Source organism: Pelophylax lessonae (genome assembly GCF_965119305.1).
Source record: "Pelophylax lessonae genome assembly, chromosome: 4".
In the NCBI taxonomy this organism is placed as follows: Eukaryota; Metazoa; Chordata; class Amphibia; order Anura; family Ranidae; genus Pelophylax; species Pelophylax lessonae.
The window spans coordinates 159,193,329-159,207,704 of NC_138771.1; the positions used below are offsets into that span (position 1 = coordinate 159,193,329).

The 14,376-nt window shown below is 44.2% G+C and overlaps 1 protein-coding gene across 1 annotated transcript in view; it reads right to left on the minus strand.

Annotated features, from left to right (window-relative positions):
* PODXL (podocalyxin like) overlaps positions 1-14,376 on the minus strand; it is a 148,064-nt gene that overhangs the window by 4,924 nt on the left and 128,764 nt on the right. Inside the window, exon 5 of the mRNA XM_082253521.1 lies at positions 2,612-2,780. Within this exon, the coding sequence (XP_082109647.1) occupies positions 2,612-2,780 (169 nt within the window). The remainder of the gene's footprint in view (positions 1-2,611; positions 2,781-14,376) is intronic.

Below are 14,376 nucleotides of genomic sequence, written 5' to 3' on the forward strand. Positions count from 1 at the left end.
AACTCAACACAGATTGCCTCCTGGTGAATGTATCTTGTTTTAATATTTGTTGGGAGGTGAAGGAGACCCTCTGTTCAGTGCTATGGGTAGCAGTATTTTTCTAAGTGAATTACTATACTTCCCCCAGCAGTGCTTAATATTAGTGATCGGCCAATATCGTTTTTTCATTGCCAATACCGATATTTTGGTCATCGCGTATCGGTATTGGCCGATATGGGCCGATATTTTCGTACATTTAAACAAAATTAATTTTTTTTTTTTTTTAAGACGGGTACTCTTGTGGAGGGATCTGGGGGTCTACAAGACCCCAAACCCCTCCTCTGCACTTAAAAGCATTCAAAACGCCAAGTTTGGCTGTTTTGAATGCTGTATCGGTATTGGCCGATATGGGCCGATATTTTCATACATTTAAACAAAATTATTATTTTTTTTTTTTAAGACGGGTACTCTTGTGGAGGGATCTGGGGGTCTACAAGACCCCAAACCCCTCCTCTGCACTTAAAAGCATTCAAAACGCAGAGTTTGGCTGTTTTGAATGCTGTCATTTTTTTAATCTGGCGCCAGTACCCTGAAGTGATCTCATGACATCACTTCTGGGTTTTTGCATGGAGATCCGATCAGAGCCGAATGCGGCTTTGATCGGGTCTTTGGCGGCTGTGCAGGCTGGTTGCCCGGGACTCCCGGTGGGACAGGAGACCCAGGTCGCAGAAGGCGGCGGGGGGTGTCCCCTCCCGCTCCTTGTAATGACAGCCAGGCTGCTTCTCAGCCACGTCGGTTGTCATTACAAGACAGCCGACCGTCGGCTATGGATGCCGGTAGGTACTGGGGTGATAACTCTAGCTGCAGGCATCACTCCAGTACAGCACTTTCCCGCAATATCGGCAATATCAGCCACCTTGGTGGTCAATTCCGATATATTGGAGAAAGTGCATATCGGCCCTCGATATATTGGCTTTGCCGATAATCAGTCGATCCCTTCTTAATATGTAACATTCAGCCCGCATTCACATTGGAGGCGGGTTTGAAATCGAGCAAGTTAAACTGAACTTGCACAATTTCAAACCCGCAATTCTTTGTGAGTTTGGGGGCTATTTGAAAGACATCTGTGCGGCTTCATGTACAGATGTCTAATTAAATCGCCCCCGAAGTCACCAAAAGTAGTGCAGGAACTACTTTTGGAATTTGGTGCGATGCCGATTTTGCAGACGGACGATGCAGTTGCCAGCAATAGGCATGCAATTTGAAATGTCCGGGGGCCTACTGACAGCACAGTTCTGTGGTGGGACATACTTAGGTGGACACTAGATGCACACAGTTGCATCCTTCCTAGGCTTTTGACATGAGAAATAGGGGCTTCTTTTAGCAGAAAATATGTAGGTAAAGGATCATGCTCCTGATTGCATTGACTAATTCATATGCAAATAAACGATTGTTTAAATCAATATGTGCACCAATACCAGCACCAATATGGTACTGCACAGAGCAGCCCCTGATCTTCCCTTCTGGGGTCCCCCTCCTGAGCTCTCCGCTCTTCCCCTTCTGCGACTGCCCTTATTGTGAGGGCGTACTCACGCGTCGGGCTGTGTGCATCAGAAGACACACACACAGTGCGGCTCAGCCCAGATCCCTCCTCACAGGCCAATGGCTCCCTCTGCTGTCTCTGTGTCTTGTGAGGCCATGAAGAGGGAAGAGCGCTGCTGCAGACAAGCACTGCTCTGGGTCGAGGAAGGACTTAGGTAAGGGTTTGAGAGGTGGTGGTGGATACAGATAATGGAACATTTTTACCTTAATGCAGGAAATGCATCAGGCTCTGATCACACTAGTGCGATTTCAGATGTGACTTGAGTTGACAGAATTGCATGACAATAGAAATCACATTGTTTTCAATGGTGCCTGTTCACATCAATGCAACTCAGCACTTTGGGATTTTGGAAAAGGTTCTTGTACTACTACTGGTGCGATTCCAGCATGATTACGGCCCCATGAAATATGCAAACTACTTCAAAGAGGCATCCAAGTTGCACTACATAATCACACTGAAAGTTGGATCAAAATCAGATTGCGGCAGTATGAACCCAGCCTTAAAGTAAAAAATGTCTAGACTTTGGAACCACTTTTTTTTTTTTTTAAATCAGAGGTAAAGTTTATTGATGGTCAAAGTATACAAACCAGAACAATCAACAGACAAAGTGAAAAACAACAACCATGGAACCACTTAAAAAAACAAGTTAAAACATTAAGGCTGGGCTCACACAAATGCGAATTGGATGTGGATTTCCCTGCATCCAATCTGCATGGCAGGCCAGTCAAAAAGGATCCTGTGCGTCTTTGGGTCAGATTTAGGTGTGAATTCAGGCAAAAATTCGGACCTGAACCGGTGAACAGAGACGCACTGGACGCCAGGCACGAATCTGCGGCCGCATATGTGTGAACCCGGCCTAATAATTTAAAGGCTGAAAAATAGTTTTAATGTAGTAAAACACTTTTGATAGTTTTAGATCTATTTTCAAATATATGTCTATACTTAGGAGCAAAATATTTCACCTGCACTTATTATTTCCAAATGCAATATTGTAGTATGCTAAAATCTGATTATTTTATAGCTACTTACTTTCAATGAAAGCATCAGTAATGACCAAGTCATTGCCATTAATCCTGGCCAGCTGAATAAAGCATTTGTCTTGGTTTTCCTGGTATCCTGGTTTTAAAGCCTTGCATACAAGCATGGATATTGTTTCTTCTTTTGAATGTTCATCTTCTGTGTGCGTACCACCATTGTCCTGAAAAACACAAATGTTTCATCATGACACCAATGGATACTTCGTACAAATTGTTATATTTTATTTCTTTGTAAATACTGCTGTTTAGTAATCACTTTGTAGACCTGCAGAGTAACTGTGACTATTCTATTATTTAAAGCGGAGTTCCACCCTGGGAAATTTTTTTTTAATAAAAATACCCCCGGGACAGTCAGAGCTAGTACATTCCACAATGGCTAGCCTCTGATCTGTCCCGGGTTGCACTTACCTTTTAGAAGAAATACTTACCTTGAAAATGTATTGTCCAGCGCTGCCATCTCAGGTGTGGGCAGCTTGAAGCAAGCGCGATCCTCTTCTGCGTCCTCTTCGGTCCCACGATGCACTGCACCAGCCCCGCCGTCACTTCCGGTGCCGCAGCGTCATCCCTGCACAGCTTCTGGGCATGCCCATAAGCTGTTTAGCAAGGTATGACGGCGCCTGCACTGGAACTGACGTCGGGGCCGGTGCAGGCGCATTGATTCCTGGGAGCGATGACGTTCAGCTCCCAGGAATCAATGCAAGCCAGGAAGTGACGAATCGCCGTGGCCGCCAAGGGGAGGAAGAGGAAGTAAGGTGAGTATATTTTCTTCTAAACCAGGTAAGTAAAAAAAAAAAATAAAAATTGCGATTATCCATTTGTTTTTCAGGTGACCCGGAGCGAGAAGATGGAGGTAAGTATAATTTTTAGGGATGCACCGAATATTCGGCGGCCGAACATTATTTGGCCGAAAATAGAGAAAATAGCACTTTCGGCGTTCGGCCGAATAAGTCAAAAGGCTGAATAATTTTGAGCCGAACAATGTCAGCTTCCGCCCTGACCGCTCACCTTCCTCATTGCGGCTCGCGGCTCCCTTCTCACACGCCGCCGGTGTCCTGTCTGGCCGCGGGTAGGGGGTGTGACGTCACGCGCGCGTCCCGCCCCCCTGCTCCTGACTGCGACTCCTTCACACTAGGTCCACGCCCCGCCCCCCCTGTTCGCGGCTTTTGGCTCTGGCTGCAGTTCAGGTATGTGATGTGGAGCTGAGCACATTTGGGGGAGAATACGGTAGCTGGCAGCTGCACAAGCATTAGTGTGCAGACTGCCATATGTTGTTGCCACTTGCCATGCTCATTACATTAGAGTGCCCTATAAAGTGCCCCTTAAAAAAAAAAAAGAAGAAAAAAATGTGCCCAACAGAGTGCTCCCTTGACATAAAATGTGGCCATCAGCGTGCCCCTTATTTTATGCTAAGGGACATGCTGATGAGCATATTTTATGTTAAGGGGCACTCTGATGAGCATATTTTATGTTAAGGGGCACTCTGATGGGCATATTTTATTTTAAGGGGCACGCTAATGGGCATATTTTATGTTAAGAGCAACGCTGATTTAAATGTTTTGTTTTGCCCATCAGAGTGCCCCCTAACATAAAATGTGCCCATCAGCGTGCCCCCTAACATAAAATGTGCCCATCAGCGTGCCCCCTAAAAATTGGCAAAATAAATGGAAAAAATGCGAAACACCGCGTTCGGTATTCGGCTTCGGCCAAGAATTTCATTTCGGTGCATCCCTAATAATTTTAGGGTGGAACTCCACTTTAAGATCTACTTCAAATCCTGCAATTCCCTTTTGTATTAAATCTGTTCATAAACCTTAGCTGATAGTCATCGCACAGGTGAGATCCAACTGAACCCAGGGTGTGCTCTTGCTAGTTTGCTGCAGGGCGCTCTGTAAGGCCCCTGTCACACTTGTGCGACTTGTCCTGTGACTTGTGATTGCAAAGTTGCATGACAAGTCGTACCCCATGATTTTCAATGAGTACTATTCATATCTGTGCGACTTCAAGTTGCAGCAACTTCAAAGTAGTCCCTGCACTACTTTGGTCTGACTTTGAAGCGACTTGAGGTCCAAAGACATCAACATTACACAGGCATCGCTTCAAGTCACGTCAAAGTTGTGGGACAAAGGGACAAATAATGAGGAGGAAGCCAGCACTGATGAGGGGAAATCAAACGTGATTGTGGCAGGTTTTTAGATCTGTGCGACAGAAATTGGTTGATGGGCTTCATGACTGATGTGTTGAAGTGTTGCAGTTTAAAAATAAATAGAAATTATTAACCACTTCTGGACCGAAAGGATTTGCCCTCTTAATGACCAGGCCATTTTTTGCGATTCGGCAATTGCGCAGTCGTACGACGATGTATCTAAAAACAATTGATGTCCTTTCTTTCCCACAAATAGAGCTTTCTTTTGGTGGTATTTGATCACCTGTGCGATTTTTTTTTTTTATTGCGCTATAAACAAAACAACAGAGACAATTCTGAAAAAGAAAACATTATTTTTTTTTACTTTCTGATATATAACATTCCCAAAAAAAAAAAAAAAAACGTTAAAAATCAATTTTTTTCATCCTTATAGGCCAATTTGTATCCTGCTACATATTTTTGGTAAAAAAAAATCCCAATAAGCGTATTTTGATTGGTTTGCGCAAAAGTTATCGCGTCTACAAACCAGGGGAAAGATTTATGTCATTACATAGTTACATAGTTACATAGTTACATAGTTACATAGTTAGTGAGGTTGAAAAAAGACACAAGTCCATCCAGTTCAACCCATGATGCGTGTGTGTTTGCTTTTAACCGTACATTGTGTACCCCTGTATGTTGTGGTCTTTAAGGTGTACATCTAATAGTTTTTTGAAACTATCTATGCTCCCCGCTGATACGACTGCTTGTGGAAGAGAATTCCACATCCTTACCGCTCTTACAGTGAAGAACCCCTTACGCACTTTAAGGTTAAACCGCCTTTCCTCAAGTTTTAGTGAGTGGCCACGTGTCTTATTGTATTCCCTTTCTCTGAATAGTTTGTTCCTTATGCTAGGGTCGCCAGTACAGTATTTGTACATTGATATCATATCCCCCCTCAATCGTCTCTTCTCCAGAGAGAATAGGTTCAGTGCTTGTAGTCTTTCCTCATAGCCGATGTCCTCCATTCCCCTAATTATTTTTGTTGCCCTCCTCTGGACTTTCTCCAGTTCCAGCACATCCTTCCTGCGGACCGGTGCCCAGAACTGGACAGCATACTCCAGATGTGGCCGGACCAGAGTCTTGTAGAGCGGGAGAATAATCTCTTTATTTCTGGAGTGAATCCCCCTTTTTATACATCCCAGTATTCTGTTGGCTTTGCTTGCGGCGGCTTGGCATTGCATGCCACTGCCAAGCCTGTTGTCTACCAGTACCCCCAAGTCCTTTTCCATCCTAGACTCACCCAGAGGTTCACCCCCTAGTGAATAGCTTGCTTTCTGGTTTCTGGCACCCAAGTGCATTACTTTACATTTTTCTACATTAAACCTCATCTGCCATGTGGTTGCCCACCCCGTTATTTTGTTCAGGTCTGCTTGCAAGATTTCCACATCCTGCATAGAAGATATTGGCATGCCTAATTTAGTATCATCTGCAAATACTGAGATTGTACTAGATATCCCCTCCTCTAGATCATTTATGAATAAATTAAACAGGATTGGTCCCAGGACAGAACCCTGGGGGACCCCACTTTCCACACCCGCCCAATCTGAGTACTCCCCATTAATCACCACCCTCTGGACTCTCCCCTGGAGCCAGGTCTCTATCCAGGTACTCACCTTATGATCCATACCTACCTTCCTTAGTTTGTACAGTAAGCGTTTGTGAGGAACGGTGTCAAAGGCCTTTGCGAAGTCCAGATACACCACATCCACAGGCTTACCTTTATCTAGGTGGCAGCTCACTTCATCGTAGAAGGTTAACAGATTGGTTTGGCACGAACGATTTTTCATGAATCCATGCTGATTTCTACTTATAATACCATTTTCATTACTAAAGTCTTGTATGTGGTCCCTTATCATCCCCTCCAAAATTTTGCAGACTACTGATGTTAGGCTGACCGGCCTATAGTTACCCGGGATATATCTCGGCCCCTTTTTAAATATTGGTACCACGTTGGCTTTTTTCCAATCAGCTGGCACCATACCCGTCTGTAAACTATCCTTAAAGATCAAGAATAATGGTCTGGCAATCACCTGGCTGAGCTCATTAAGAACCCTCGGGTGCAAGCCATCCGGTCCCGGGGATTTATTTATGTTAAGTTTCTCTAGTTTAGCTCTAAGTCTATCCTCTGTTAGCCATGGCGGCACTTCCTGAGGTGTATTATTTAGTTCGGCCTTACAAGCGGGTTTCGTGTAGCCCCCCGATTCCTTTGTGAAGACTGAAGAAAAGAAATTATTTAACACTTCCGCCTTTTCTCTGTCCTCAGTGGCCATTTTTCCTTTATCATCTTTTATGGGGCCAATGTGCTCTGGCCTGGCTTTCTTACTGTTTATATACTTAAAGAACTTCTTGGGGTTCTTTTTGCTCTCCTCCGCTATATGTCTCTCGTGTTCTATTTTAGCCGCCCTGATTTCATCTTTACATTTCTTATTACACTCTTTGTAGTGCTTAAATGCTGCCAATGACCCCTCAGTCTTGTATTTTTTGAAGGCCTTTTCTTTAGCTCTAATATACATTTTAATGTTGGAGTTTAGCCACCCAGGGTTTAGTTTTGCTCTTTTAAATTTATTTCCCTGTGGAATGCACTGGCCCACTCCCTTGTTAAGTATGCTCTTGAAGCACTCCCATTTTTCCTCCGTGTTCTTTGTTCCCAGGGTTCTATCCCATTTGATATTTTCTAGCAGCGAGCGCAGTTTAGGGAAATTGGCTCTTGTGAAATTCAGTGTCCTTATATTACCCTTGTGTTTCCTATTACTGTAATTAATACTGAAACCAATTGACCTATGGTCACTGTTCCCTAAGTTGTCCCGTATTTCTATATCCGTGATCAGGTCTGTATTGTTGGTAATCAGTAGGTCAAGTACCGCATTGCTTCTTGTCGGTGCATTCACCATCTGACCCATGAAATTGTCCTGCAAAACATTTAGGAACTGCCGAGCCTTGGCTGAGTGTGCGGTTCCTTCTGCCCAGTCTATATCTGGATAATTAAAGTCCCCCATTATAATGACATTTCCCATCCTTGCTGCCAATCCTATCTGTAACATGAGGTCCGCCTCACCCTCCTCCCTCTGGTTGGGGGGCCTATAGCATACGCCCAATATTACCTTCCCCGCCGTGCCTTCCCTTTGAAGCTCTACCCATAGGGATTCTGCCTCGTCCATAGCTCCATTATTAATATCATCCCTCATATTTACCTGTATACTGTTCTTAATATACAAACATACCCCTCCCCCTTTTTTACTTTCTCTATCTCTGCGATAAAGGGAATACCCCTGAATGGACGCCATCCAGTCATGAGAGCTGTCAAACCAAGTCTCAGTTATCCCCACAAAATCTAAGTCCTCCTCAAATATCAGCAGCTCCAGCTCTCCCATCTTGTTGGCCAGGCTTCTGGCATTGGTATACAAACCTCGTAATTTTGATCGGTTATATTTATCCTCTTTTGATGTTTTTAGGCTGCTCTCTTGATTTTTCCCCGTACCCACCCTGGGTATAGGAGCTCCGCACACCCTATCGCTAATGCCCCCATTTCTGCCCTCTGAAACTTGCTTTCCACTGGGTAATTCTACATCTGTACCCTCCCCCCCATTCCCTAGTTTAAAAGCCCCTCTAACTTTTCGGCCATCCTCGCACCCAGTACGGCTGCACCCACCCCATTTAGGTGCAATCCGTCCCTACCAAAGAGCCGGTGACCGACTGAGAAGTCGGCCCAGTTCTCCAGGAACCCGAAACCCTCCTTACTACACCAGCTCCTCAGCCACTCGTTAACTTCCCTAATCTCCCGCTGCCTCTCTGGTGTGGCTCGAGGTACAGGTAGTATTTCGGAAAATATTACCTTGGAGGTCCTAGTCCTCAACTTAGCGCCTAAGTCCCTGAAATCGTTTAGGACTCTCCGTCTTCCTCTGCCTATGTCATTGGTACCCACGTGTACCATGACAGCTGGGTCTTCCCCAGCCCCACCCAATAATCTGTTCACCCGATCCGCTATGTGCCGAACCCGAGCGCCCGGCAAACAACAGACTGTTCGGCACACACGGTCTTTGTCACATTTTTTATTTATTTTTTTATTAGTAATGTTGGCTATCTGCGATTTTTTTTTTTTGGGGACTGCGACATTGCGGCGGACAGAGCGGACGCCTAACTGACATTTATGACACTTTTGGGGGGACCAGTGACATTACTGCAGTAATCAGTGCTAAAAAATATGCACCGTTACTGTAATCAGGGCCGCTGATAGGGGGGGACCACCAGCCCTCTTGTAGGGGGCCCAAGCTCACAGGGGGGCCCACACAGAGAGGGGGATTAGTGATGGACAACAAATACAGAAATCTTCCTCCAGCACCTGAATCTGATCTGTCCCTCTCCCTGCTATTAGCTTTTATCTGTTTAAAAAGAGACAGTTGTCCCTCACTAATCCCCCTCCCTTGTGTGGGCCCCCCTCCCAGCACTTATCTCTGCTCAGGAGTTTATTTGTAAATTGTAACTTTGTTTCTCTCTCTCTCTGTCTCTCTGATCATTGAGCTCCAACTGCACAGCCTGTATATATTTTACTCATCTCATCTTCTTTTTTATTTAACATTGTTTTTTTTTTTAGATTTAGCAAGAATTATGCGAGTTATGTTATATTTGTGTCTGATAATAGTGATTTTGTTGTAATTTTAGCTAAATATATCTTTGATATTTTCTTGGGGGGGCCCTGCCAGGTAGTCTGTACGGGGCCCCGTGATTTCTAACAGCAGCCCTGACTGTAAAAATGACACTGGCAGGGAAGAGGTTAACCCAGGGGTAATCAAAGGCTTAAGTGTGAGCCTAGGGGAGTGTTTTCTAACTGTATGGAGGAGGGACTTGTGAAATGACCACAGAGACCTGTGATCCTATATAGGAGGATCACAGACGCTCTGTGATCATTTCAGAGAGAACAATCGTCAGCTGTGTTTACAACAGCTGACCGGTGTTCTCCCTCAACAGAGAGCGATTGCGGTTGCCCCGTGGATCGGCATCCCCGCTGCCTAGTGGGGGTGGGCACGCCCTGCCGGAACACGCTTGCCCCCAGGAGTGCTCCCGCAAACCGACGCACCCACACGCCGGTTTGTGCAGCTGAGCCAGCCCGCCGCAGTATATCTGCGCTAGGCGGTTGGCAAGTGGTTAACGATTGAAGTGAATATTCAAAGTATGTTAATTTATTTAATAAACCCACACCAATAAATGTGCCGCAGCCAATATTTTGCCTACAAACTTGTGTGTGTCTCTTTTATTTAATATTTATTTTGGAATTTGGGAGGGGGAATAAAGTGCGGCCTGCATTCCCCTCGGTTTGCAATGGAGTGTATGCTCCAGAGAATACAATATATTCCATATGTATGCTAGCTGAAGTAATATTCTCTAATAATTGTATATTTATTTTGGGCTTCTTCTCATGTGATGGATCGTTTTGCAGAGGGCAGTTGAAAAGCAAGTGAAATGTCACCTCCTCTTCTATTGTTTGAACCCTGAGAAGGTTCAACCATCGCATTGCAAATATGCGCATTGCATGCAGTTGCAGTGTGGCCCCTTATGCTTGAACAAGACAGGGGCCATAATTTCTGCCGCAGCTGTGAAGCAAATCATCGCGGCAATGGTATGTGTACAGCCCAGGGTGGCTGAATGTCTGTGCTTAAGCAGGCAGTCAGGGGGAAGATGGTAAAACTGAGACTCAACCTCCTGCTTATACCTCAAACTGTGTGAATTTCTGGACCGGAAGATTTGCCCCATTAATGACCAGGCTATTTTTTGCGATTCGGCACTGCGTTACTTTAATGGACAACGTGCGACGCTGTACACAAATAGAGCTTTCTTTTGGTGGTATTTGATCACCTCTGCAATTTTTATTTTTTGCGCTATAAACAAAAAAGAGCGTCAATTCTGAAAAAAAAAAAAAACAATATTTTTCACTTTCTGCTATATAACATTCACAATAAAAAAATGTAAAAAAATCTAATTGTTTCATCATTTTAGGCCAGTTTGTATTCTGCTACATATTTTTGGTAAAAAAATCCCAATAAGCTGATTTTGATTGGTTTGCGCAAAACTTATCGCGTCTACAAACTAGGGGAAAGATTTATGTCATTTTTATTTATTTTTTACTTGTAATGGTGTCGATCACCAATTTTTAGCAGGACTGTAACATTGCGGCGGACAGATCGGACCCCTCAACACAGAGACCTGTGATCCTAAATAGGAGGAACACAGGAGCTCTGTGTTAATAGCTGAGAGAACAAAGGCCTGCTGTGTTTACAACAGCAGACCGCCATTCTCTCTTCACGGGGAGTGATCTCAGGTGCCCGGCGGCAGTCGCGGCTGTCGGCCCCCATGAATCGTCTTCCCCGCTGGTGAGTGGGCGTGTGTGCACCTGCGAACCGCTGTACATGTACAAATGTATGACAAATGTAAATATATGACAAAAATTGAGTTTATTTGATTTTTTTTATAACAGAAAGTAGAAAAAAATATTTTTTTTAAAAATGTCGGTCTTTTTTAGTTTATATTGCAAAAAATAAAAATCCCAGTGGTGATCAAATACCACCAAAAGAAAGCTCTATTTGTGGGGAAAAAAAGGACGAATTTTGTTTGGGTACAGCGTTGCATGACCACTCAATTACCAGGTAAAGCAGCGCAGTGCCAATATGCAAAAAGTGCTCTGGTCAGGAAGGGGGTAAAACCTTCCGGAGCTGAAGTGGTTAAAGTAACACAGTACCATATGGCAAAAAATTGTCTGGTCAGGAAGGGGGGTAAACCTTCCGGAGTTGAAGTGCCTAATGCAGAGAATGTATTAAGGTATAAAACCAAGTGGAACCTCGTTCTTTTTCAACACTGACCATTTTCTAATCCTTATGCTGCTAGCATTAGTAAATACAGTCAGGTCCATAAATATTGGGACATTGACACAATTCTAATCTTTTTGGCTCTATACACCACCACAATGGATTTGAAATGAAACAAACAATATGTGCTTTAACTGCAGACTTTCAGCTTTATTTGAGGGTATTTACATCCAAATCAGGTGAAAGGTGTAGGAATTACAACAGTTTGTATATGTGCCTCCCACTTTTTAAGGGACCAAAAGTAATGGGACAATCGGCTGCTCAGCTATTCCATGGCCAGGTGTGTGTTATTTCCTCATTATCCCATTTACAAGGAACAGATAAAAGGTCCAGAGTTCATTTCAAGTGTGCTATTTGCGTTTGGAATCTGTTGCTGTCAACTCTCAATATGAGATCCAAAGAGCTGTCCCTATCAGTGAAGCAAGCCATCATTAGGCTGAAAAAACAAAACAAACCCATCAGAGAGATAGAAAAAACATTAGGTGTGGCCAAATCAACTGTTTGGAACATCCTTAAAAAGAAAGATGGTATGGCTAGGTTGTGTCCCACATCATCAGGGCATACAAGGGTTCCATGCCCATATCCTTCTGCATGTATTTTGCTTCCATCTGCAAGATAAATAATTTCTTTGTTGTTCAGATCAAGTTCTGTGAAAAAACTTCTATCACTTGTCATGTGACTGGTTGCCCCCGAATCTATGCACCAGCCTTGACATTTGTTGTTGCCTGTTACTTTAAATGTGTCATTCCAGTTTCCTTCCCATGGATCATTGATTGTGGCTTTGACCTTTTGTTTAGCATAAGATGGACGCTCTCTTCTTTGCTCTGCTTTCCATATAGTACAGTCTTTCTTTATGTGTCCCTGTTTGTGGCATCTGAAACACACTCTGGTCTCTTTCCTATGTAACCTTACGTCTGTAGCTTTAAGAGCGGTTCTGGTGTCGGTTTCTGTGGAGTCATGCACTAATTCCTTTCTTCTCTGATACTCATCTATGAGCCTGGTTTTTACAAATGCTAGCGTCAGATCTGTCTCAGGTCGTGTCTCCAGTGCATTGATCAGTGCAGTATATGTTTCGGGCAAACTGCATAACAACATGGCTGCTGCATGGCTGTCTCTTATATTCTCCCCGATTGATCTGAGTTGCGCAATCACTTCCAGCATTGCGTTTATATGCGCCTGCATGTCCTGTTCTCTGCTAAGTCTCATTCTGTAAAGTTTCCGCAGTAGAAACAGCTTGCTGTTTAAACTGGATCTTTCATGCAGTCTTCTTAGTACATCCCACATGCCTTTCGCTGTTGCCTCATGGCGTATATGAATGAGCTGATCATCCTCCACTAGTAAGCTTATGGTGGCCCGCGCCTATCTGTTTTTCTTGTCCCAGTCCTGATTATTGTCCTGTGGCCTCTCTGTGGTGGTAACCTCCCACAAGTCATCTCTAGATAATAGTATTTCCACTTTAAACTTCCATAGCTGATAATTGTCATTGTTCAGCTTGGCCACTGAGAGTTTCAGTTCTGAGTTTCCAGACATTTTTCCCTCCTTTATATATAAACAGTCTTACTTGTCTATTGGAGATGTCACTGGAAACCTTCCTTATGTCGATCTCCGCATCAGTCACACTGTCTCCCATTCAAGGCTTTGTTCTGCATGGGCCGCACCTGGTCATAAGACTTTATCCGGATCCTGGGCCCATAACCTGTTGCAGAGTGTGATCACTGGGTGCAGCAGAGTCCATTCAGATCAGACATTGTGGAGTAACAGGAACTGGCTTCTTTATTGGAACATAACCACAGATAACAAAAGATGTCACTTTCTCATGGTAATAAGAACAACAGACAGGAAGTGATAACCAACAAGTTCAGTGCAGTGTACAGGAAATACACATCATAGAAAATGCATAGCATATCACTTAGCATTAGCGACATCTACTGTCCTATTTTTGAACTGCAGTTAAAACACCCTTCACAACAGTTGGCCAGATCAAGAACACTCTCCAGGAGGTAGGTGTATGTGTGTCAAAGTCAACAATCAAGAGAAGACTTCACCAGAGTGAATACAGAGGGCCCTGCCGCCTCCTCTGTGTCCACCAGTGCCACCTACCAGTGTGATTCAGTGCCGCCTATCAGTGCCCACCAGTGTCACCTATCAATGCCCACCAGTGCCACCTTTCATTGCCGATCAGTGCTGCCAATCAGTGCATCATCATCAGTGCTGCCTATCAGTGCCACCTATCAATGCCCACCAGTGCCACCTATCAGTGCTCATTAGTGCCACCTATCAGTGCTCATTAGTGCCGCCCATCAGTGCCCACCAGTGCCACCTACTAGTGCCCACCAGTGTCACCTTTCAATGCCCACCAGTGCTGCCAATAAGTACCTCATCATCAGTGCGGCCTATCAGTGCCACCTATCAATGCCCACCAGTGCCACCTATTAGCCCCCTATAGTGCCACCTATCAGTGCTCTTCAGTGACACCCATCTGTGCCACCCACCAGTGCCTCCCTATCAGTGCAGCCTATCAGTGCAGCCCATCAGTGCCCATGTGCCATCTCATCAGCGCATATCAATGAAGGAGAAAAGTTACCTATTTGAAAAATTTTATAAAAAACTATAAAAAACTGTTGGGTTTTTTTTTTCAAAATTTTTGGTCTTTTTTTGTTTAGCAAAAAAAAAAACCCAGTAGTAATTAAATATCATCAAAAGAAAGCTCTATTT